Source organism: Octopus bimaculoides, chromosome 5 (assembly GCF_046866305.1).
Source record: "Octopus bimaculoides isolate indiv1 chromosome 5, ASM4686630v1, whole genome shotgun sequence".
Classification (NCBI taxonomy): Eukaryota; Metazoa; Mollusca; class Cephalopoda; order Octopoda; family Octopodidae; genus Octopus; species Octopus bimaculoides.
In genome coordinates this window covers 105101192-105127680 of record NC_142932.1, presented here as the reverse complement: position 1 = coordinate 105127680, position 26489 = coordinate 105101192, and the positions used below count along the sequence as shown (strand labels likewise).

Here is a 26489-nt window from a genome sequence, read left to right as displayed (position 1 = left end):
AATTGCAGCGATTAAAAAATAACTGTTCAATCAAACTCTTTCTTGTTGACTTCAGTGGTAGAAGAATAATATACAAAAGTGATAATAAACCTTTTTTCTTATTAATTTAAAGCTTAGCCGGGAGAATGGGACTATGTCGAGAACATTGACAGCTGGAAAAACCAATTGTATTTATGTTCAGTTTGAACATCTAATAGTTAAGGTCAGCACTCAAAAAAAACAATAATCTTTGGTACAAAAGATATCCTAGACAATTGATGTCTTTTTTTAGAATAAGGTTTAGATAGTATTGTTACTGTAGAGAACCAAATGGTGAAGCACAGTTAGGGGCTGAAATGGGGAGAGACTGATGATTTGAGTGGACTTAGGTGAAAAGTGGCTTGCAACTAATTTTGAGGAACAGAGGCCATTATATTAGTAACAAAATAGAGAGAGAATGTAGTGTGTTGACAAGTGAGCCTTTGTCAATTAGTCAAATTGTTTTTTTTTTCTTGTTTTTATAATGTCAGAGAGAGACAGAGAGATAGATAGAAGAGAGTGAGAGAGCAAGAGAGAATGAGAAAGCAAGAGAGAGTGAGTGGGCAACAGAGAGTGAGAGAGCAACAGAGAGTGAGAGAGCAAGGAAGAGCGAGAGCAAGGAAGAGATTGATCAAGATAGAGGAAGAGCAAGAGAGAGCAAGAACAAAAGCTAGAGAGTGAAAGCGAAAGCAAGCAAGAGTGAGAGCAAGTGTGAGAAACAGACAGACAGACAGACAGGCAGCAACACTGTCCCAGATGCAGTAGCTATATGTCTAAAGGCCCAGAGATTGTGGTGCATTGCTTTATCAAGGTTCATTTGTAGGCAAGAAAACCCTTCAGCAATGACCATCCAATCCCATTACAAGACATAGTGTATATTGAAATATTATTCAAATGTCCTTTTCTGAAGACAGTAGAATATAATTTGAATGAGATTCAGCTGCTATTTTTAGCAGCTCAAGTGACCACACAGGTTTCTTCCTGGCTTAGTACAAAAGTAAAACTGTAGCAATGTTAGTAACATAGATTTCAAAATTCCAGTGTCATCTAGAAAGTGGGCTTGGTTTTGACATATATATAGGAAGGAAGTAGGAACTTGGTAACGTATATGTGCAAAGTACAAAGGAATGATCATGCAAAAGAAACAGTGTATCTTTGAGCAGAGAACCAGGACTTTATGCTAAATATATAGAATAGTCAGCTGGGGAGACAATAAGAAAATGAACTTCCACCGATGTCACTGCATATCAAATATTTTTCTGTCTCTTATCTTTGCTTCAGTCAATGGCCAGTCACTACCTTGAAAATAAGTAATCAGGTCAATTTATTCTACCCCAGTACTTACTGTTTTTTTAAAGTTAGGTACTTATTCTATCAGTCTCTTTTGCAGAACTGCTAAGTCACATGGATGTAAACAAACCAACACCAACTGTCAAGCAGTGGAGAGATAAACACAAACATGTGTATGCATATATATATATATATTACACACACTCACACATCATTTGCATTTGTTTTCCCCACTGTTAAACACATATATTTAATATAATCTGAGCAGTAACCTCATAACATGCATTCAAGAGCTCATATGCCACATGCTTTTCTACAGTAGGGTATATTCCTGGGTTGGATACACACGAGGAACTCCTCCATGCCTAAGATTAATATAAGAGTTATATAGCACAAGGATTAAAAATACCAGGCTTTCATAGCAAATCACAACAATTGTTTCTGCACCACACATCAGCCTTAAGTTGCTGAGCTTATATTCATATACAATTATAGAAGATCATTCTTTATAATTTACTCTACAGTGAAATATTTTTCAGCAACAAATATTTTTCAGGTGGAATACAATCGAGCACTGTAGAATTTTTCTGGATTCTCTTGGTATATGATGCACATTACTCCTCACCAATCGAATTATTAGATTCCATTGGGGAAACAAGAACAAATAGGGAAATAACGTCGCAATAACAGCACCAACAACAACAATAACAGAATAAAGCAACCTTCATGGTACTCATAGCAGCAAGATAAGAATTTAAAAATATATTTTTTCATCACTACTTTCAGTATCATGAAGGCTTGCCTTTATTCTGTTGTGTTAGTGAAACTAAGTCGCTGGAAGGCCAAAGCCAGCTCTTCAACCACAAACCCACCCATGCTTTCCCTCCTGCCTCTTTTTTTTATTATTTTCTTTTTTATTTTTATAATCACAAGAGTAAAATGAGTTTGATGTGGAGTTTCAGGAAGCTACTGTCGCTATTACCAACAAGGATTTCTTTCTTTGTGTAAGAGACAGACACTATAGTAAGTGTTTAACAAGATTCTTATTTGTTAGATAGTAGCGAGAAATGAGCACTGCACAAATATGAAAGATCTGCCAAATCTGGAGCGAAATAAACCAGGCAGCTGTGAAACATTGCATGGATATGATATAATATAATGCTAACTTTCATGAAAGTTGAGCTCAAGAGAAGGACTTGCCATTAACCCTTTTGATTCCAACCTACCCAAAACTACTCTTGATTACATGGTACAAACTTCCAAACATCAATACAAGGTTATTTTATTAATGTTGACTGCTTTTATTTAATGTGATCCTAAGTAGCAATATATAGAAATAGGAATGAAATACCACAATAAGAGATTGTTGTACAGGATGGTGTGTGTGTGGGTGAGAGAGAGAGAGAGAGAGAAAGTGATGTGAAATTTATTCATAGTGAATCTAATATGAGTAAAAATTAGAGGGAATAGCTATAAAGATTTGTTGGAGGAATGTTAAAACAGAGGAAACTGTATAGTCTTGCAGAGATGCTGAAATCTTGATTCAGTTTGGTGCTTTTTTTGCTACTCTACAAACAAGATTGAGCAGGATGTTGTGTCAAAAGAGATAAGTAAATGAGATGCAATAGTAAAAGCCTTTCAATAATATTCCAAGAAATGAAGGTGAGAGGATAAAAAGAAAACAAAAACAGCAAATGTAGCTTAGTATAGATTGAAGCTGGATGAGTTAACTGTATTTGTGTGTTGTGTTAGATCATGGTCCTTCTTACACAATATTCTTTATAAGACAGCTTCAAGAAAATTATTTAATAAAGATGCTATGCTTTATATTTGATGTGTTACAGAAAACTTTTGATAAACTCCTAAACTCTGGTGGACAGTGAGAAGTTAACTGAATGACCAAATATGTGAGGGGTCCTAAATTAACACTGAGTTAGGCAATTATGTAGTAGGGCATCCTCCTTATAGTGAACACTCATTCTCTACATTCTAAGACAGACCATAATGGAATTCATCACTGGGCGTTCATAGGTGCTTTAATTTAGTGAACCTGATTCTAATTTTAGAATTTGTTAAAGAACTGATCAAAGATTTGAATTGAAAGATCTAAAGGTTAACCAAACAAGCAGTAAGGTATGAAAGTGGCTGTGTGGTAAGCAGGGCTGTGGAGTTGAAACAAAAACTTCGACTCTGACTCCTGCACTATTGGCACCTCTGACTCCTCTTTATGTAATTAAGTGATTGTGGTCTACATATCTCATAAAAGCATGTGCATACGCTTGTACTTTGAGTAGGCTATATGTTGTAACTGGTTTATATTAAAGAATAAAGATATTGTGAGTCGGAATCAGAGTCGGTATAGTTTTACCAACTCCGACTCCAGCTACCCCTTAATTGTTTCTGACTTCTAAGCCTCAAACTGACCAAAGCATTGTGAGTGGATTTGGTAGATGGAAACTGAAAGAAACCCATTGTGTGGTGGTGGTGATGCATACTGTATAAAAAAGAGTTCTGTTAATACTCATGCTTTGAATAAAGATGCCGACACACTCCCTATAAAATAGGTAAATGGAAGCAGCAAATCTACTTTACTTTTACTGCTCTTAGAATAATTACTTGATATCAATACATCAAGTCAAAACGTAGGTTAGTATTGTAAATCAAGAACAGAACCCTATAAGTGGTTGCTCAAGCTGCCATAAATAGCAGTCAAATTGCCCACAATTCACATCCTAATGTCTTAAAACAGAAAGGATATCAGTGACAAAATGTCCACATGATCAGCTGACATGCTATAAATAGCAGACATGTCTTCCAAATCATGCCCTACTATCTTAAAAAGTAGTGACACATGGAAAAATATAGTCCTATATATACTGTGGATAAAAAAAATATACTATGGATGAAAGAAAAGATTGAAGCACCTTTGATCAATAATCCTGATAGCTAAGAGTACAACAATAACAAATTAATATGATTCCATCAACAATTGGAGGTTTTTTGACAGATAAATCATACAAAAAGAAGCTCTTTTAAAAACAATAATTAGTTTGGGGGAAATTTTTAACCTGGGTTCTCATTCCAAAGGTATTTTTCCATGTTACTATTACTATTAAGGTCACTGCCTGGAATTGAACTCGGAATCTTGGGGCTAGTAGCCCGTGCTCTTAACTACTACGCCATATGTGTGCATATGGTGTAGTGGTTAAGAGCACAGGCTACTAACCCCAAGATTCCGAGTTCAATTCCAAGCAGTGACCTGAATAATAATAATAATAATAATAATAATAATAATAATAATAATAATAATAACAATAATAATAATAATAATAACAACAACATTGAAAACTACCCTAAGAATGAGAACCCAGGTTCGAAATTTTCCCAAGACACCTGATGAAGGCTAGAGGGTATATCAGCCAAAATGTTGTGTTAACAATAGTTTATTTCTACAGCATTCTCAAGATTGCAGAAATAATTAATTATAAAATTTGATGAGTAATGGATGAAATTTCAACAAGTTTTGTACAACTTTCTAAACTAGCATCAGCAGATCAAGTTTACATAACCATCCCATCTCCATTAAAAATGTCCTACATTTTGTATTGTTTTCTCTATTAATTTAGGGTAACATTTTGTGTGGTTTTTTTTTTTGGTTCTTTTCTTTTACAATAACTTGCAAAAGAATGACTATACACCCTACTACATTGAAAACACTTGTTCTTGTCTGATCATTAAGTTAATTAATGCTGAGCCTAGTTAGTAATTAGCTAGATGACCACTTTGGAAACTAGATACTGTAAGCAAAACGTTTAGTGCCCCAGCATGTCCACAGCTTTTGGGATGGAACATATCAAGGAATAAAGGGATAACTATAAAAGTAAACCCAATAAAATTGTTTGAAAGGTAGTGGAAAATATTTTTACATGTTATCCCTTTAGTTATCACAGTTATATTCAGATCATAAATTAACATAAATTATGTTTTTTGTTTTATATATATTCAGTATAAATAATTATATTTATTTAAGTAAAAAAGAATAGGCAAAATGACTGAATCTCCAGTAAAGTACTGAACTATCAACTTATCATTGTCATCATTTAGCATCCACTGTCCATGCTGGCACGAGCTGGATGGTTTGACCAGGGCTGCACCAGACTCTAGTCTGATTTGGCATGGTTTCCACAGCTGGATTCCCTTCCTAACGCCAACCACTCTGAGAGTGTAATGGGTACTCTTACATGCCACTGGCACAGATGCCAGTTGTGTGACACCAGTAGCTGCCACAGGCTTGATGGGCCTTTTCAAGCACTGTATATTGCTAAAGGTTTTGGTCATTTGCCGTTGCTTCCATGAGGCCCAGAAGGTGCTTTTTATGTGCCACCAGCATGGTTGCTAGTTCTGCAACACCAGCATTGGCCACATTGCCTCCATGAGGCCCAACGCTCAAAAGGTGCTTTGTACATGCCACTGGCACAGGTGCCAGTTATGGGACACTTACAATGGCCACAACTATGATTCCACTTGGTTTGATGGGTCTTCTCAAGCAGAGCATATCGCCAAAGGTCTTGGTCACTAATCATTGCTTCCATGAGGCCCAACGTTTGAAGATCATGCTTCACTACCTTGTCCCATGTCTTCCTGGGTCTCCCTCTTCCACAGCTTCCTTCCACTGTTAGGGTGTGACACTTCTTCACACAATTGTCCACATCCATATGCATCACACGACCATATCAACACAGTCATCTCTCTTGCACACCACATCTGATGCCTCTTGTGCCCAACTTTTCTCTCAACTCATGGATAATAAGATCAGACACTACTCTGTTTAGTTCAACTTGTTTGTTGGTAACACACTTTATGTATAATTGCTTCACTTCAATTAGTTGCCCTTTTCTGTTTGTTCATTCGTTCTTGTTTTATTTTTTTAACAAAGTAGAGAACTTAGCTTTATTTTTTTTTTTTTTTCTTGTACATCACAAGAAATATCATTCCATCAGCAGATGGGTGAGAAATCAAAACAATAAGTCTGTTGATGCTAATAGGGTGAAGTTTCCAGATTAATAAATGGTATAAATATAGGTGGGCTTCTAACACATTTACACTGTTTGACATCATTTACTATTAAGAGAGCTAGCTGTTCTTCAATATCATCATCACCATCAGTTGCAAAAACAATTTCTGTAGGTACAGATAATCTATGTTGGTCATAGGCTAAGTTAAGTTAAACAAGTACATTTATTTAGCAAAGTGTTGTGCACTAAAAAATTCAAGCTCTAATAACTATTTTAAGGTAGATCCAATCATAAACAAGACATATATATTTGTAACACTTAGCTGAAGTGAAGATTTACAAAATAAAAATAACCCTAACAGAACAATTTTAGCTTATCACAGCATACATTATAAATAATTTACCAATATAATAATACATTAAAGAATATTTTATCAATAAGATAACTGGCACTCTGTCGGTTACGATGACAAGAGTTCCAGTTGATCTGATCAACGGAACAGCCTGCTCATGAAATTAATGTGAATGTGGCTGAGCACTCCACAGACATGTGTACCTTTAATGTAGTTCTCAGGGACATTCAGCATTGATACACAGTGTGACAAGGCTGGACCTTTTGAATTACAGGTACTACTCATCTTTGCCAGCTGAGTTGACTGGAACAACATGAAATAAAGTGCTTTGCTCAAGAACACAACGCATTGCCAAGAATTGAACTCATGACCTAACAATTGTAGGCCGAACACCCTAACCATTAAGCCACGCACCTTGACTTTTATCAATATAATGATACACCAAATAATACTTTATCAATAAGATAATACTTTAAAAAAAGGCTATTGTGAACACTGAAGAGACTAACCCTTTCACATTTAAACCAACCATATCAGGCCCAAATATTTTACCTGTTTTGTGTTGAAACTGACCAGATCAGGCCTCTCACAACTACCCTGCAATGTCAAACGAATGCACCATCGAAATCTCAAAGCATGGTAATGTATGATTAATTCAAAACAGAGTGGATAAATAAGCATTACATTTGACAGGATAATATGAATGGTAAAGGGTTAAAGTGTGAAGGTGCATGGCTCAGTGGTTAGAGCATTAGGCTCAAAATTATGAGGTAGTGAGTTCAATTCCCAGTCCTGGCTGTGTGTTGTGTTCTTGAGCAAGACACTTTATTTTACACTGTTCCACTTTTACTCAGCTGTAGAAATGAGTTGCGATATCATTGGTGCCAAGCTGTACTGGACTTTGCCTTTCCCTTGGATAATATCAGTGGCGTGGAGTGGGTACACTGGTATGCATGGGCAACTGTTGGTCTTCCATAAACAACTTTGCCTGAACTTGTGCCTCAGAGGGTAACTTTCTAGGTGCAATCCCATGGTAATTCATGACCAAAGGGTGTTTTTACCAAATGGTTAACATGCTAAGCTCCTATCATACCAAATTTACAACCCCAGTTTCTTTCATCGACCACAGGCCAACAAAACCCACTCACAAGATCTTGACTGATCTAAGAATATTAGTAAAAACATTCTGAACCTGAAACCACATGGTTGGTAACCAAACTTCTTGACCACATAGCTAAACCTGCACCATTAATTTCAAGTGTGTGTTTGAAAATAGCATGAATATCACTGAACCTCATTTCCTTTCAACTATGAAATCTAAGACATTGTAAATGTAAGAAATCAATAATGACACAATTGAGTTGAAAATTAATCCATGCAAACAGAATTCCATTGTGTTGTAGCTGTAATTAAGTAAATAAATCATTGTTTGGTTAAGGTACTGAACTATTTATTGATGTAAGGTTCTGGGAACAAACCTGGTTTATCTAAAGTTTAGTTACATCACTAGGTGCAGACTACTTTTGTTAAACTGGTCAAATTTTAAATTTAAATCTTGGGGTTGAAATTTTATTACACTAAAAAAAAAATATGATTTAAATAGGTAATTTTATTAATTTGAAAGTTATTTCACTAAACATCTTGTAATTCTTGATTATTTTAAAAATTTAAATACCAAGGCAAAAAGTATTCCTGTTAAAAATATAGTCAACAAAAGGATTAATAATTAATTCTTGATTATACACACAAACACACACAACAAGCTTCTTTCAGTTTCCTTCAACAAAATTCACTCCAAGAGCTTTGTTCAACCCAGAACTATAGTAGAAGATGCTTGCCGAAGGTGAAACACAGTGGGACTGAACCTGAAACATTGGAGTTTAGAAGCAAACTTCTGAACCACATAGGTACACCATGCATGCACCTAGATATTTAGAATAGTATTCTCATCATTATCATTTAACGCTTGTTTTCCATGCTGGCACGAGTTGGACAGCCTGACAGGAGCTGGCAAGCCAGAGGATTACACTAGGGTCCACTGTCTGTTTTGGGATGCTTTTTACAGTTGGATGCCCTTCTTAAACATCAACCATTTTGCAGAATGGGCTGGGTCAAACTGTCCAACCCATGCCAGCATGGACAACAGACATTAAATGATGACGATATATATATATATATATATATATATATATATATATATATATATATTCTTTCTTAACACAGTGTGGCAAGTTTGAACATGTATACCTAAACTACTGTTGTAATTACATCTTCCAAAACAAAATATGCTAAGAATGAATAAACATAATACTTATTGGATTCTTGCTGTTTTATGTGTTTATGATAATTTATTATCAATTAAATAGACATCAGTACACATCAGCAAATAATCTGTTTACTTAATTCTGTAAACAAAACCCACCAATCTTGCTTGGTTTCAGATATCCAGGAGGAGTTTTGACTGAAGGGACACAACAAGTTCAAAACACCAGTGTTGTGTTATCAACTTTATCATTTGAATGGAGTTGCTCTCCAAAGGAAAAACACAACAGTAATTAATATATTCACATTCAAATCTGAACATATTAAGAAAGAACAGACAGCTCACTGCTTTGATCCTTGATCAAAGCAATGATAATTCGTTTCATACATAAATTAGTGATTTAGTAATAACTTAGCTAACCATAAAATCACAACAGTGCCTATATCCATCTCAGATGGTCTGCAACAATCACATTTTCCTTGCTAATTCAACTAAATTTGTGAAGGCAATTAATGAGTGATTTTGCTTTTTAAATAATTTAAAATAGATGACCTGCAAAGCTAGACAGATTTTCACACATGGATGTTCAAGTTCGTTATTCAGTTTTAACCATTGTTGTCAAGATCAAGCAGAATTTCATTTTCTTCAACAATGATTAAATGATTGCTGAGGAAAGCAAACAACATCCAACTATAGGTTATTATCAAATCATTCCAGTTTCGAATCAATCATAATCCAATAATTCAACTGACGATTACAGTGACACAAGTGAAATAATAATTACTTAATATCAGTAAAAAGCTAGAAGAAACTTACTAATGCATACACTGCCTTTATATAATAATAATAATAATAATAATAATAATAATAATAATAATAATAATAATAATAATCTTTTCTACTATAGGCACAAGGCCTGGAATTTGAGGGGAGGGGGATAGTCAATCACATTGACCCAGTGCTTGACTGGTACTTAATTTATCAATCCTGAAAAGGTGAAAGGCAAAGTCAACCTAGGCAGAATAATAATAACAATAATAATAATCCTTTCTACTACAGGCACAAGGCCTGAAACGGGGGGGGGGGGGTAGTCGACTACATCAGCTCCAGTACACAACTGGTACTTATTTTATCAACCCCAAAAAGATGAAAGGCAAAGTGGACCTCGGTAGAATAACAATAATAATAATCCTTTCTACTACAGGCACAAGGCCTGAAACTGGGGGGAGGAGGAGAGTCAATTACATCAACTCCAGTACACAACTGGTACTTATTTCATCAACCCCAAAAAGATGAAAGGCAAAGTCGACCTTGACGAAATGTGAACTCAGAATGTGAGGACAGATAAAATACCACTAAACATTTTTCACCCAGTGTGATAGCAATTTTTCAAGTTTGCCACCTTAATAATAATAATAATAATAAATTAATTGGAAATGTTATCATGTACATTGTTTTGTCTTGGTATAAAAAGATGGGCTACAGCAAATATTCTGCTTAATACCACAGATTTGCTTGTCAGTTGTTTTACCTTAACCAGTTGAGCATGTCCCTTGGTGGCTGATGATATGTGCATCTCTGATCATGAGCAGAAGTAGTGGGGGAGCATCATAGCCATGTGTTGAGAGGAGCTCTTTGGGGTTTGAATAATTCACCTTTGGAAACATGGGTGTTTTGCTCAACATCCTTAAACAAACCTTATTCAGGGACCTTTTGAGTGGAATGGACTACTCGACCTGAAGAAAATTCTAACTGGGCCCCACCTGCAAGGTCATGCGCTGTTTATCTTGATATGAGATCACCATGTCGCGCACATATGGTTGTGATGCATGTGCCTGGTGTACCATTATCAGACGGGTAATCATGATGGGTATATTGGGCTTTGTATATTTTACCCCAGTGTCACTTTGATGGCATGCACTGCTCTCTCACTCAATAATAATAATAATAAATGTCCTGATGCAATACCAGGCAGTAGCTCTCAGGGCTTCTGATCTTAACTGATTGTAAGTGCTATCGTGTACATTGTTTTGTCTTGGTATGAAAGATGGGCTCCTCTTCCTTGCATTTCCACTTCATGCACTATGTTTACCTTCCACTCCACAACCCTTCACGCACTATGCTTACCTTCCACAGTCCTCTTGGCCTTATCTCATTGTATCATTGTTCTCTGTTAGACCCTGACCTGTGTGTTCCTTCCCCACACACTGTTTCACTGTATCATTGTTATCTACTAGCACCCAACATGTGTGTTCCATCCACATGTGACAAGAAAACTTTTCATACACACTACCCCAACAAACCAATCTACATCTCTTCTCTTCTTCACATTTCATCCTTCATACACTATGCCTACCTCTCACTCTCCAATCCTATATCCTCACGGGGAGGGCCCCCCCCCATTTCGCTGTATCATTGCTATCCAGTAACTTCCCCCCCCCCCATACACCCACTCTATATATACCCAAATTTTCACCACTCACTTCCCCTTCCACAATCTCTATTCAAGATTCTTTCACAATATCCTGCTACTTATATTATGACCTTCGAACCTCAAGGGTGTGCCCTGGCACTTGCCACCATCTATATCTCCCTCTTCCTTTACTCAACCATCCCATTTATATTCTGATCCCTGTCCCTTGTGAGTATGCCCAGCACGTTGCTACCATCTCTATCCTGCTGTCTCCCACTTTCTCCTTTTCTTGCACTTCCCTCAGGTTGGGTAGCCATGCATCTACTTTGCAGTAGCACACCTGTTCCTGTTTTTATCTCTGATCTCTCTCTCTCTCTCTCTCTCTCTCTCTCTCTCTCTCTCTGGCCGGGTAACCTTGTACCTCTTCTACAGCAAGATACCTGTTTCTATTTGTCTGTCTCACTATAACCTTTCATCATCTAACACAAGATCACCTCCTCCAATGCCCCCTACATCTGAAAAGATTTTTTTGTTTCTTTTTTTTTTGTCTTGCAAGGTACTTGGTGACCCTGTCAGTGCAGGTCCCACTAAAGAAGCATCCAGTCCACACAGTAAAGGGTTGGTGATTGGAAGGACATTCAGCTGTAAAAACTTTGCCAAAACTGACCTTGCTTGTGCTTATGCCATGTAAAAAGCACTAAGTCCACACTGCTGGGTGGTTGTTGCTATGAAGGGCATCTAGCTGTAAAAATCCTGTCAAAACAGTCACAGAAGTCTAATACAGGTTTCTGCCTGGCCGGCTCCAGTCAAACTGTCCCACCCATGCCAGCATGGAAGGTGGACGTTAAACGATGGATGAAGATGATGATGATATGTATGTATGTATATATCTGTGTGTTTCTCTCCCTCTCACCCCACTGCTTGACAACCAGTGCTGATACATTATTTACATTTGACAGATATTTGTCTTCATCTTGTTTGTTGTTAACACACGGGCATATGGTGTAGTGGTTAAGAGTGCAGGCCACTAACCCCAAGAGTCTGAGTTTGATTCCAAGCAGTGACCTGAATAATAATAATAATAATAATAATAATAACATCGAAAAATACCTTAGGAAGAAGCCAGGTTCAAAATTTCCCGAAGACACCTGATGAAGGCTGGAGGGTATATCAACCGAAACGTGTTAACAACAAACAAGATGAAGACAAGTATCCATCAAATGTAAATAATGTACATAATTCCTCATCTCTTAAATATAGAACTGAACCAGTATTAAGGTCCTCATAACTTTGCGGTTCGGCAAAAGAGACCGATAGAATAAGTACTAAGCTTAAAAAATAAGTCCTGGGGTCGACTTCACAAAAAAAAAAACCTTCAAAATAGTGCTCTAGTATGGCCATAGTCAAATGATTGAAACAAGTAAAAGAATAAAAGAATACTATAACACAAGTACCGTGACCTGATATTACAACTTCCTTGACTTTCAAAGAATCTCAGTTCCAAACCAGATGAATGGCATTCAGCAATATTCAATGAAAATTACCCATTGTCTCAAAATCACACTGAGTGTATTCATATATGAATTAACAGATACGTGGTCTGGTCAATAAGTATCTGGACTGTTGCCATAGTAACGAAGCTAAAGCACGCAGAGTGAAGCCGCTTGGCACAGATTGACCTTGAACTCTGTTGTGCATGCACACTAAGTTTCAATGTTCTGGCTCACTTCTGCTGTTAACAGCAGTGTTTGGAAGGAAGGTGTGTAGCATGTGATTGTCACATTGACCATGACAGTGAAAGTTGAGTAGAGAATCTGTATCAAATTTTGCCAAAAGCTTGGTAATGTCTGCTCAGAGGCCTACACAAAATTTTCATCATTCTCGACACAATCAAGGAGATTTTGTGCAACTGGAACCCGAGTGTCTTTTTGGTCAGCGGAAGGCAGTTTTGGCACAAACTTGGCAGGCATGCATATCATACCCAAATCTTCAGTGATAATGGACTGAAATGAACTGTAACTAATCTGCACATCCTCTGATAACTCAGATGGCGATTCAATGATTTCCCCTCACAACTGCATGCACATCTGTGATGTTTTTCTCAGTTCTGCTGGTTGCAGGTCTCCCAGAACGTTCGTCAATATCAATATTTTTCAGTCATCTTGGAAACGTCTGAACCACTTGCACACTTGTGTGCAGCTCATACACTCCTCTCCATACACTTTCTGCAACTTTGCATTGGCCTCTGAGCAGGTATCACCATGACATCTTTCTCTGTCATGGTCAAAGCAGTGATCACACACTACACACCTTCCTTTCAAGCACAGCTGTAAAAAGCAAGAGTGAGCTAGAATGTTAAAACTTAGTGCGCATGCATAGCAGAGTTCAAGGTCAATTTGTGCCAAGCAGCTTCACTCTGCATGCTTTAGCTTCATTACTATAGCACCAATCCAGATACTTACTGATCAGACCTCATATATTCTTTGATATAGTTAATAAACTAATTAATATATTTAATGGAGAGTTTCATAAGAGAGCATTTATGTTTCCATTTGCACCAAATCTGAATGAGACCAAAGGAAGCAGAGATTTCGGTTTCTGGGAGGGAGAGGAGGGATTAAGAAAGAAAGAAAAATAATCCTTTCTATTACTATAGGCCACAAGGCCTGGAATTTGGTGGGATGGGTAAAGTCGATTACATCAACCCAATACTCAACTGGTACTTAATTTAGCGACCCAAATGGCTGGAATTTGAACTCAGAACATAGCGACAGGCGAAACACCACTAAGCATTTCATCCAGCATGCTAACAATTCTGTCAGCTCATTGCCTTAATAATAATAATAATAATCCTTTCTACTAAAGGTGCAAGACCTGCAATTTGTGGGGAGGGGACTAGTCAATTACATTGACCCCAGTACTTGATGGTACTTAATTTATCAATCCCGAAAGGATGAAAGGCAAAGTTGACCTCGGTGGTATTTGAACTCAGAACATAGAGACAGAATGCTGCTATGTGTGCATATATAAAATAACAATAAACTCTTTTTCTTTTTCTTTTTTTCTACTCTAGGCACAAGGTCTGAAATTTGCAGGGGGAAGGGGAGGGTCTAGTCAATTTACATTAACTCCAGTGTGAAACTGGTACTTTATATTATTGACTTCCAAAAGGATGGAAAGCAAAGTTGATCTTTGCAGAAGGTGAACTCAGAATATAAAATGTTAGAAGAAATGCTGCAGAAACTGGGTTCCTTCAAATTACAAAGAACCAATATGACATTTACTTCACAACATCTGTTACATCAATAACACTATCACTCTCCAATCATCTGCACAACACTGAGTTGTTCTCTATCAGTCTGCTCAATACTACAATAAATCTTTATAAACCAATGAAGGAAATTATGTGGTTATTTCACTTGCTACAAATAGCAGCCAAATCTCCCTAACTTGTCTTTAAAAAAGAATGAAAAAGCACATTGAATGATGCAGTCTGCAAAAACAAAGCGACTATAGCTGGAATGTCTTTGATCCTAAATCTGCTCAATCAAGACCAGGTGCTGATCAATAACAATAATCTCTACTCATCTCTGCTCTTATCTAAATTGCAATTCATCTATATGCAATTTCTTTCTTTTCACTAATACAATGTATGTTGGCACTCCGTCGCTTACGACGTCGAGGGTTCCAGTTGATCTGACCAACGGAACAGCCTGCTGGTGAAATTAACGTGCGAGTGGCTGAGCACTCCACAGACACGTGTACCCTTAACGTAGTTCTCGGGGATATTCAGCGTGATACAGTGTGACAAGGCTGACCCTTTGAATTACAGGTACAACAGAAACAGGAAGAAACAGTGAGAGAAAGTTGTGATGAAAGAGTACAGCAGGGTTCGCTACCATCCCCTGCCGGAGCCTCATGGAGCTTTAGGTGTTTTCGCTCAATAAACACTCACAATGCCCAGTCTGGGAATCGAAACCGCAATCCTATGACTGCGAGTCCGCTGCCCTAACCACTGGGCCATTGCGCCTCCACACTAATACAATATCTCACAGGTCAACCACCATACTGCAAATCTTTTAGAATTCTCTTCACATTTTGATTTTCTTCCAACTACATCAGCAAATCAAATTGAACAACTATAAAATTAAAATCATCTAATTACCCAAATCATTAAACCTAATAGTGCACCTCTAGCCTTTCTCAAAGTGTATTGTGTTTTTGTTAGCACCCTTCTTCCTTTCATATAGTTTTCTGAATATCTTAGCATAAATTAGTCTCTTATGATAAAATCAAATGGCATACATAGCCCTATAAATTCTATTATAAGAAAATTAAAAGGCTTACATTTCTCATAAATGATTTCAAATATACATTACATACATAACACTTATCCCCCAAAAACTAGAGGGGTTTTCAGTAACAGCACAGTTGTTCATCTAAGTTCTAGCCTAGCCTTCTTAATTACATACAACTAACAGTGGCCTTAAAAGGGAACCGGACTTTCCATTACTATATAAAGGCATATAACCTGATTACACCACTCTTTGAAATGTCAAAGCCTGTCATATTTTAACAGTTTTATCATAAACTAGAGTGACATTTAGAGGGGAGTAGATAAAGAATCTAATTACTCTGTAGTTAGTGCTAATAATCTAATTAATTGATTATTGGGAAATTAGTATTTCAGCTGTAGTGTTCTGTAATTACTTTTTGGTGGCCCTCTTATTTGTAATATATTTTAAACAATGAACCTATTCAATATTTCTCTCTTTCTCTTTTTTTTTTCCTTACAGTATAAACCAAAGTGAAACATAGGTTTGCTATGTACAAGTTAAAAAAATATATCCTTTGGACACGCCTTCAAATGAAAGAGATTTTATTAAATAGAACATGAATCAACTGTTACATTATGTACAGAATAAAAACAATCTCAATATGAAATACCCAGCCAATCATTAAGTAAATAATGTCTCCAAATTCCACCCTGATGTGTATCATCAAATCCACCAAGACCTCTTTACTAAACATTTAACACAAGTTTTCCTTCCCAGAGCTACAGGAGTTTTCTAGAATTCTTTCTGTAACTACATTGACCTCACCAATCTGGGAGAACCAGGAAAAGACTAATGAACACCGTCCTCTCCCCTGCAATTGGGTTTGTATCTCTCTTTACTCGTTGACTTGTTTCAGTCATTTGACTGCAGCCATGCTGGAGCACCGCCTTTAGTCAAGAAAATCGACCCCAGGACTTATTCTTTGTAAGTCTAGTACTTATTCTATTGGTCTCTTTTTGCCGAACCGCTAAGTTACGGGGACGTAAACACACCAGCATCGGTTGTCAAGCGATGTTGGGGGGACAAACACAGAAACACACACGCATATATATATATATATATATATATATATATATATATATATATGATGGGCTTCTTTCAATTTCCGTCTTCCAAATCCACTCATAAGGCTTTGGTCGGCCCGAGGCTATAGTAGAAGACACTTGCCCAAGGTGCCATGCAGTGGGACTGAACCTGGAACCATGTGGTTGGTAAGTAAGCTACTTACCACACAGCCACTCCTGTGCCTATCTATTTTTTTTTTTTTTTTTCTGTCTTTTTCTTTCTAGTATAAGCACAAGGCCAACAATTTTCGGAGAAAGAGTCTAACTAATTACAATGACTCCAGTACTCGACTGGTACTTATTTTACTGAACCCTGAGAGATGAAAAACAAAACGTTAGTGATATTTTGAACTCAAAACGTAAGGAATTCAAACACTGCCAAGGTCAACTTTGTCTTTGATCCTTTTGGGGGTCAATAAAATAAAGACCAATAAAGTGGTGGGATTGTTGTAATTGACAAGTCCCCTCCCCCAAAATTCTAGGCTTTGTACCAGTGGTAGAAAAAGAAGAAAAAAGTTATTTTAATAATCCTTTCTACTGTAGGCACAAGGGTTAATTACAATGACCCCAGTACTTTACTGGTACTTAAGTTATCAACCCTGAAAGGATGAAAAGCAAAGTCTACCTCTGCAGAATTTGAAACCAGAATATAGCAACAGGCAAAACACCACTAAACATTTCATCTAGTGTGCTAACAATTCTGCCAGCTCGCTGCCTCAATAATAATAATAATAATAATAATAGTAGTAGTAGTAGTAGTAGTAGTAGTAGTAGTAGTAGTAATAGTAATAGTAATAGTAGTAATAATAATAATAATAATAATAATAATAATAATAATAATAATAATAATAATAATAATAATAATAATAATATTAATAATAATATTAATAATAATAATAATAATAATAATAATAATAATAATAATAATAATAATAATAATAATAATAATAATAATAATAATAATCCCTTCTGGTAAAAGCACAAGGCCTGAAATTTTTGCGGGGAGGACTAGTCAATTACATCAACCCCAGTACTTCATTGATACTTAATTTATCAACTGCTGAAAGGATAAAAGACAAAGTTGGCCTCAGCGGAGTCTGAACTCAGAACATAGCAGCAGACAAAATACTGCTAAGCATTTTACCCAGTGTGCTAACGATTCTGCCGCCTTATAATACAAGCTGATAGACAAAATATTATAGTTGTCATAACCATTATTAATATTAAACACTATGATATCAGTAACAATAAATAAGTTAGTAAAATTACAGAATTTGAAATAACTAGTAATGCTCTGTGTAGGTGTGAATGCATTGCAGCATGGTCTAGAAAGGGGTTCAGTTTTATTTCAGAGCAAAGTTTTGCATCCCAAAAAGGAAAAATGTCAAATAAACTAGAATTAGTGAAAGAGGGGATGAACGAAATATAAGGGAGGAGAAGGGAGAGATAACAAGTGTTAGTGGAAGGAGTAAATGGGAGTTAGGAGGAAAATAAAGGATGAAAAGAATGCCAACATTGAAAAAACACTGAATGGGAGGAGATAATAACAGGGAAATACGAAACTCACACATGCAAACACACACACACGCGCAAACACGTGCATGCACACACACAAACACACACACATCAAAGCAAACAATGTACCCATAGTGTAGTTAGATGATGCCTGAAAACACAAAACTCAGACATAGAGGGTACATTTTGTAGTTGCTCAACAAAATGCAACTATTTTAATCTAAATCTCTATGGTTAGAAACCATTTGTGCTTAGCTGGAAAAGTTTGAACTATTAAACTTGATATATGCATTTTGGTGTAAAAATACTTTTAACCCTTTTGCTACCAACCCAACTGAATCCGTCTCTGGCTCTGTCTTGTTTTCAAAAGTTCTGAATTAAAATCTTCCACCAAACCTTACACACAATTTATACTCCTAACACTATCTTAATTATAACCAAGTTATTTTACTAGATTCTTTGTTATATTTTAAATTAATTGAAAAGAAACACAGAGCATCTCAACAGAAATATGGTAATAAAAGGGTTAAATACTCTTTTCTGGTGTAAACTCAAAATATATCAATACTATAAACCTATTGTTTGGTCAACCACAATGAATTCAGCTTCACTGAAGCATGGAAAAATTAAGTCTGCCATGCTTTGTGAATATGAATTCAAAATAAGCTCAGTTTATTCAGAAACAAAACATCAGCTTAGAGAAAACCTTTCATTTTTTTTTTTTTCAAAGATAATTCGCTACCTTTTTTTTTTTTTTTTTTTAAGAAATGGTTTAATCAAACAAATCAACCCTAATGCTTATTTTTTAAGTCTGGCACTTGTTCTATTGGTTTCTGTCACTAAATTGCTAAGTTACAAGAACACAAACAAGTCAACACTAGTTTTCAAGTGGAGGTGGAGGGACAAACACAGTACTCTCACACACATGCACACATATGGGACGGGCTTCCACACAGTTTCTGTCTACCAAATTCATTCAAAAGGTATTGGTTAGACCATGACCAAAGCTGAAAGAAGATACTTGCCCGAGGTGCCATCCAGCAGGACTGAATCTGAAACCATAAATGAGCAAAGTGAGCTTCTTAACCACACAATCATCCTAGGCACAATTTCATTTCATATGGTAAGAAGCTGGAAAACAATTGTCTCCTGAATAAGGATACTAGTCTACCATATGTAACTTTCCCCAATACACAAGGAATCTATTCTCTATTACAAGCTGAACTGAGGAACATAAATTAAGTGTTCTGCAGAGAAACACAACACTTGTGTACACAAACCGACAACTCTTTAAGATATCATCAGTCCAATAAATTTACTCTTCACTGATTTTTACCTGTATGAAAAGGAACAAAGTAGAAATTGGTTAAACTTATGTTTATGAGTAATATATTGGGTTGGTGCATAATTATTGCGGATTTTTTTCAATAAATTTTATTCAACAAAAGCAATAACAATATTTAACAAAAACATCTTTAAATGACGGTCTGACCGTCTGCCAAGCAAATGGGAAGCAGTAATTGAAGTAGACGGTGAATATGCCTTCTGCACATGCGTGCTTATAGTTGGTACTATTGTGGTCATGTGATAGAAGTTTGAACCTGATCATGTCATTTTTCTTTCTAGCTTTACAGTGTAAGTATGGTCACTCCACTAGAAATGTGCACCAAAGAAGAACAAAGAAGTAGATGGTGAATAAGCTTGTTACATGTTGTTACTGTTTTTGTTGAATAGAATTTGTTGAAAACAAGCCGCAATAATTATGTACCAACCCAATATAATTATTGCTAGATGTAATGAGATGAAAATAGATTAATATATTAACTCTTGGTTTTATATATATATACACACACACACACACACACACACACACACACACACACACACACATATATATATAGATACACACACACACACATATATATATATATATATATATATATATATATATATATATATATACACACACACAAACAAGAGGGTACCCAAAAGTAACTGGAAACGTTTTCTGTGGGATAAAGCTGTTGTAGTTCAGGCTTCTGTTGCTAGAAGCCACCTGATGCAACCCTCAGACATCAGTCTGCTGACCAGTGGCATAATGCAGTGTCATACTGCCACAGGATGCATTTTTGTTCAGCAGTGCTCCTCACCTGCTAGTCAATTTTTGCGATGGGCGAAAACAAAGGAACAGCATGCTCTGGTGAAATTCTGTTTTCTGCTGGGGAAACAGCAGCCAAAACAGTTGTCATGCTTCAAACAGCTTGCAAGGACGCTGCCAAGAGCAAAACACAAGTTTACAAGTGGTTTCCATACTTTAGGAATGACCACTTGTTGCTTGAAGACCAACCCCGTTCAGGACAATTATTGCCCTCCTGAACGAATGAAAATTCCATGGAAATTCATGAACTGATCTTGGAGGACCATCACCAAACTTATTGATATGATTGGTGTGTCCTGGAGTTCCTGCCAACGAATTTTAAGCGAGGAATTACAAATGAAAAGAGTTGCAGCACAAATTTGTGCCTCGCTTGCTCACAGAAGATCAAAAGCAGTCACAACTGAATGCATGTCATGAACTGAAAGAACAGTTGAAAATTGACCCAGACTTTTTTTTTTTTTTTGAAGGTCATCACTAGTAATGAAAGAGGAACAAGTTGGCAGAAGCTATAGTAGCAGACACATAACTAAAAATTAAACCCAGAAGCACATGGTTGCAAAAGTGAACACAATCATGTTTGTTCTTGTCTTTTTTTTACGGAAAGCTAACAAAAATGCCCTACAAGAAGGTGTTGAAATGTTTTTGGCTTTAAGGGTATTGCAAAGAGCCTGGTTGGAGGCCCAGCCTTCTGAGTTCTTTTACACGGCTTAGGAAAACTGAAGGACAGCTGCAATAAGTGTGTGAATCTGAGAGGGGAATAGGTTGAATAAAATCATAATTAACTGAACCTCCTGTATTTTCATTTACCCAAACCAAGAACTTTACATGCACCCACCCCCACTCATAATTGAGCACATTCATGATCAAATGTTTTCCAGTCAGGTCTATTCTGCTGCCTACACCACCAATATGTCCTTTCCTTTTGCAAAACAATATGAAATAATTTGAGAGATTTGACTCCCATTTCTAACAGGCTTAGAAACAACACACAGACTCCCTTTTCCTCTGATACAAAATCAGAAGTAGGGAAAAAGAATAAATTTGATAGCATCGCTTATCCATTTAGCATTCAGATTACAATGTCAAATATTATGTTCATATATTCATGGTTTGAATTAATCATGCATTATCTTGTAGCTCTGATATTTCAATGATGTAATTGTTTATATTTAGAATGACATTGCAGAGTAGGTGAGGGGCCAGTTCTGTCTGGTTTAAACACAAAATGTGTAGAATATTTTGGGCTGGATATGGTCAATTTATATATGTATTAGCCTAAAAGTTGCCCTGTCAGGCAGCTTTTAAGCTAGTATATAGCTTTTAAGCTACTGACCCCAAATGCAAAGATCTGCAAACAGACCCCTGACTTGTTTTGGAGAATTTGTTGCAAGTGCTTCCTCCAGAGTCATATCCCAATGATGATCATATTCATCACAAAAAAAATTTTTTTTTAAATAAAAAAAAAAAAAAAAAAAATCGCCAAAAATAATCGCTGGATTTCGCAATTAATTTCAATTATTCCCCAAAGTTATAAAAATTGTTATTTTACAAAAAAATTTGTCACAAAAAATCACATAAAAAAACTCGCCAGAAACAATCGCATTTCAGGATTGCGGGTCCGGATTCGGCCTGGAATGTTTTTAATTTATTCATGGAGTCAGCCTGATTCCAAAATGGCATAATATGTTGGGCTATGGCCTCAAGGAGTAAAGTTGAAAAAGTATGACACACCAACACACAGACATTCGCATTTATTATATTAGAAGAGTTAAACTGGTGAGAGATATTGTTCAGAGAGATGAGATGCAATCCTGTAATTAAACTAATTTATCTAATTGCAAAAGCAACAATCAAAATTTAATAGTATTTGTCAAAAGCATGCTTAAGTTTATAGGAACAAATTTATGCAACTAAAACAAAACAAAAATATGAATATTGCTGGTGAATGTCATGAATAAAAGACAATAACACATTATTAGTGATACTTCGTATAAATTCAAAAGTAGCTTCTATTCTCTAGAAATGGAGTTATTCATTGCATTTGGCATAAAACAGAGAAGATAGTAACATCAGATATCAAACAAGTGACCTTGTTTTCATATTATGTGGGAAGGAAAAAGAGACTTGTTAGCGAGTCATTGAACATAAAAAAAGCAATGTTGATATGACTGTACTAAAATGGTTGATACAAAAATATTCTTAATGGACCCAAATTCTAACTATTACTTGGAGAATATAAACAAAAACCTAGCAGAATTCATTAGAGGATCACAAAGAAAAGGAGAGATAAGTTGAAATGGGAAAAATAATATCACATCAAAATAGAATATCAAATTAGAATGAAATAATTCCTTAGATTATAAATGAAAAATATCCGCAGGTTGGAAGGAACCTGTGGGAGAGGGAGACCCAGGAAGACATGGGATGAGGTGGTGAAGCATGACCTTCAAACGTCGGGCCTCACAGAGGCAATGACGAAAGACAGAGACCTCTGGAGATATGCTGTGACTGAGAAGACCCGGCAAATAAAGTGAGTTCACAGCTGTAATCTACACCAGTGTCATATAACCAGCCGACTCCAAAGCACCTTGAATCGTAGGGTGACATGCTGTGCTTGAGGAGACCTACTGAGTAGAGTACATCATCAACATCAAAATTAAATCAAATTACAATCAAATGGAAATTGTAGTTGTGGCTGATGCCAGCCCTGCCTGTCTGGCTCCCCATGCCAGTGGCATGCAAAAAGCACCATTCATACATGGTCGATGCCAGCCCCCTTGCCCTGACTGGCACCTGTGCCGGTGGCACGTAAAAAGTATCATCCGAAACTGAGCTGATGCCAGCACCGCCTTGACTGGCTCCCATGCCAGTGGCACGTAAAAGTACCATCCACACGTGGTCAATGCCAAACCCCTCTGTTCCCTGTCCCAGTGGCACGTAAAAAGCACCCACTACACTCTCGGAGTGGTTAGCGTTAGGAAGGGCATCCAGCTACAGAAACACTGCCAGATTAGTCTGGAGCCTGGTGCAACCTCCTGGCTTCCCAGACCCCTGTCAAACCATCCAACCCATGCCAGCATGGAAAACAGACGTTAAACGATGATGATGATGATGAATAAGTTTTCTTTTTATTGAAAGCAAACAATGCTCTATTGAAAAATGTTGTTTACCTTAGGTATCTGTTACTATAACTTAGGACTGAGTGGAATATGGTAAACAGAAACTGTGCAGAAGCCTATCATACATTCAAAGGATGCAACAAGATCAAAGAAGCTCTGCCCCGACACTTAGGATAAAGAACTCAGGGATAAAACTGAGAGTGAAAGCCTTTCATATTTATTAGCCAGGGTCATTAAACATTGGACAGAATGTTTTGTGATATTTGTTCCAAATCTCTGCTCTCCAAGTCAGGCCCATTTTAGCTTACATCTTTCAAGGGTGACAAATAAAATTTAATCGTTAGTGATGAATGTAGTGGAATGTTAAAGCCCAATCCAATTCCTGCCACCTACCAACAAGAAAACAGGTTCTTTGGAACCAAGTGAAAACAATGTCACAAGTCCAAGTATTTCAGCAGATCACCCCTGATACCAGAAAACAAGTTGGCAGAAGAGAACACAAAAGAGCCTTCATGTCTTCTGCACTCAACGAGAGAGAGAGAGAGAGAGAGAGAGAGAGAGAGAGAGAGAGAGAGAGAGAAAGAGAGAGAAAGAGAGAAAGAGAGAAAGAGAGAAAGAGAGAGAGAGAAAGAGAGAGAGAGAGAGAGAGAGAGAAAGAGAGAGACGTGTGCATGCATGTTACCATAATATAAGTGCCAGACTGAAATAAATATTAGGGTAATTACAATCATTTAAGCCTTTATAGGTGGTGCACCAGTAAGTATGCAGTAGATTTATTTACATAAACTACAAGAGAAATGCATTCATAGTTCATAAACTATATTTTAATTAATCACTAAATATACAGTAAATTAACATAATTTCTATAGAAAGTTGATTTCCTTTCCTCCCCCTCCCCTTTCTTTTTTATCTATAGGCTTATCTTGTATCTTATAAGCTCAACTTGTTTTCACTCTAAATATCTGTAGAACATTAAGGAATGTTGAATGTAGGATTCTTAGTATAAGAAGTTGCCCATTAGTGACAGCAGATGCAATCTCAATCTTTACTGATAGTACAAATGAATCTAGTAGTGAGACTTGAACTAGATTAGCCATCATTTATTTAGAATAACGAAATAACAGGTCAAGCTAAACATTCCTCAAAACAACTGAGGAGATCAGAAGGAAAATAAAACACAATCTATTAAGTAACGTAAAATGTAAACAGCTTTCATAAGATCTAAGAGGATGCTGGAGAATGGAGAAGCCATTGCAAATAAAAGGTAATTTTTGCTCTGTGATGGTCAAGGAGAATGTAGAAGAGTGTAGAATTGGGTGTTCTACTGCAAGCATTTAGGATCAAAACACACGGAGTTCCACTAAAGGCACCTGAGGACTAAGTTGATGGTATTTAACCCTTTAGAATTTAACCTAGCCATATACAGCCAAAATATCCTACTTGTTTTATGTTCAAGCTGGCCAGATCCTACCTATCACACTCCTCCCAAAATGTCATTCTAAAAATATACAATCGTATAATTGAAATTTTAAAGCTACAAGATAATAGGTGATTAATTCAAAACAATGTGAATAAATATGTATTGCAGTTGACAGAGTAATGTGAATGCTAAAGGCTTAAACCAGTTCACAGACCAAGTCACCCAAGAATTCAGATGGCAAAGAGCCGGAACAAATAACTCAAGGCATTTCATCTGATGCTCTAATATTTCCACTAATCCACTGCAGCTAAACGTATTTTATTAACCAGAAAAGGGTGAAAGGCGGAGTTGACCCCAACAGGGTTTCAATTCAGAATGCAGATAGCTGGAAACAGAACATTTTATAATACACTAGTAAAAGGGTTCTCACTTTTTCCACCAGCATACCCTTTCATCATGTTTGGTAGGGCTGATGTACTCTGTGTGAAAAATTTTATTTACAATGGTTGAATATTATAGAATAAACAGGTATTTTTTGCTATTGATGTAATTTAATTTGAAAAGTTCAAGTCGTGTAATAGTTAACTTAATATTTCATCCTCCAGAAGTCAATGAAATTTAGCACTAGTCAAATTCTGAGATCGATACAACCAGCTATTTACTCCACCAAAATTTCTGGCCTTGTGTCTGTGTAAGAAATTAATTTTCACATAATTTAATGTTACTAATGAAATGGATGAGCTTGGCTCTTTCTAATAAGTAATTCTGTTCCAAGCAAAGTTTCCCAAAGGCATATACACACATCATTCTCAACTGATGGCAGTCTTGCATATAATTTGTTTTTGCTTATAAACATTGCCAAAAACCCTGTGCACATTAAGTGTATGGAAACAGCAAAAGGCTCTCCACACATTTCCTAGACACAGTTTGCATTTAGCTGGTTGTGATTACTTAAAAAGTTCTAGCAGTTTTACAAACTTCATGCACTCAGCATTTGTCCTTGCATGTCTCTATGAGTTCATGTATCCAGGTTCAAGAACACTCAGCTATCGTGGCGGCTAATTTAATCTCTTGACCCTTTAACATTCACATTACTCAGACAAATGTAATGCTTATTAATTTACATTGTTTTGAATTAATTATGCATTATCTCATAGTTTCAGGATATCAATGATGTGATTGTTTATATTAGAATGACATTGTATGGTAGGTGTAATAGGCCAGATCTTGTCAGGCTGAACATAAAACAAGTGGAATATTTGGGCCTGATATGGATAGTTTAAATGTGAAAGTTTTTAACATTGTTTAACATTGTCAAGTTTATTTTCTCTTAGTACCTTTACACAATCACATACATTTTCATAGTAATACAGAATACCAAAAGAATGAGGAGTCATGAGTACCTTAATAGTGTCAATCAAGCCACTAGAAATAACAGTCAAATCTCCTTCGAATCACACCATGCTATTTGTAAAAGAAAAAGAAAATAAGGAAGGACACATTAGATAATGTAATTCAAGTGAAC

At 36.4% G+C, this 26489-nt stretch overlaps 1 protein-coding gene across 23 annotated transcripts in view; it reads right to left on the bottom strand.

Annotated features, from left to right (window-relative positions):
* The window catches only part of LOC106870742 (arf-GAP with Rho-GAP domain, ANK repeat and PH domain-containing protein 2), a 285612-nt gene that overhangs the window by 97482 nt on the left and 161641 nt on the right, over window positions 1-26489 (bottom strand). For 14 of the 23 annotated variants that reach the window (XM_089352848.1, XM_089352851.1, XM_052968221.2 and 11 more), the window contains one exon: window positions 19293-19319. The exons of the other annotated variants lie outside the window; for them this stretch is intronic. In XM_089352848.1, coding sequence (XP_089208974.1) covers window positions 19293-19319 — 27 coding nt within the window. The remainder of the gene's footprint in view (window positions 1-19292; window positions 19320-26489) is intronic. 23 annotated transcript variants of the gene reach the window in all.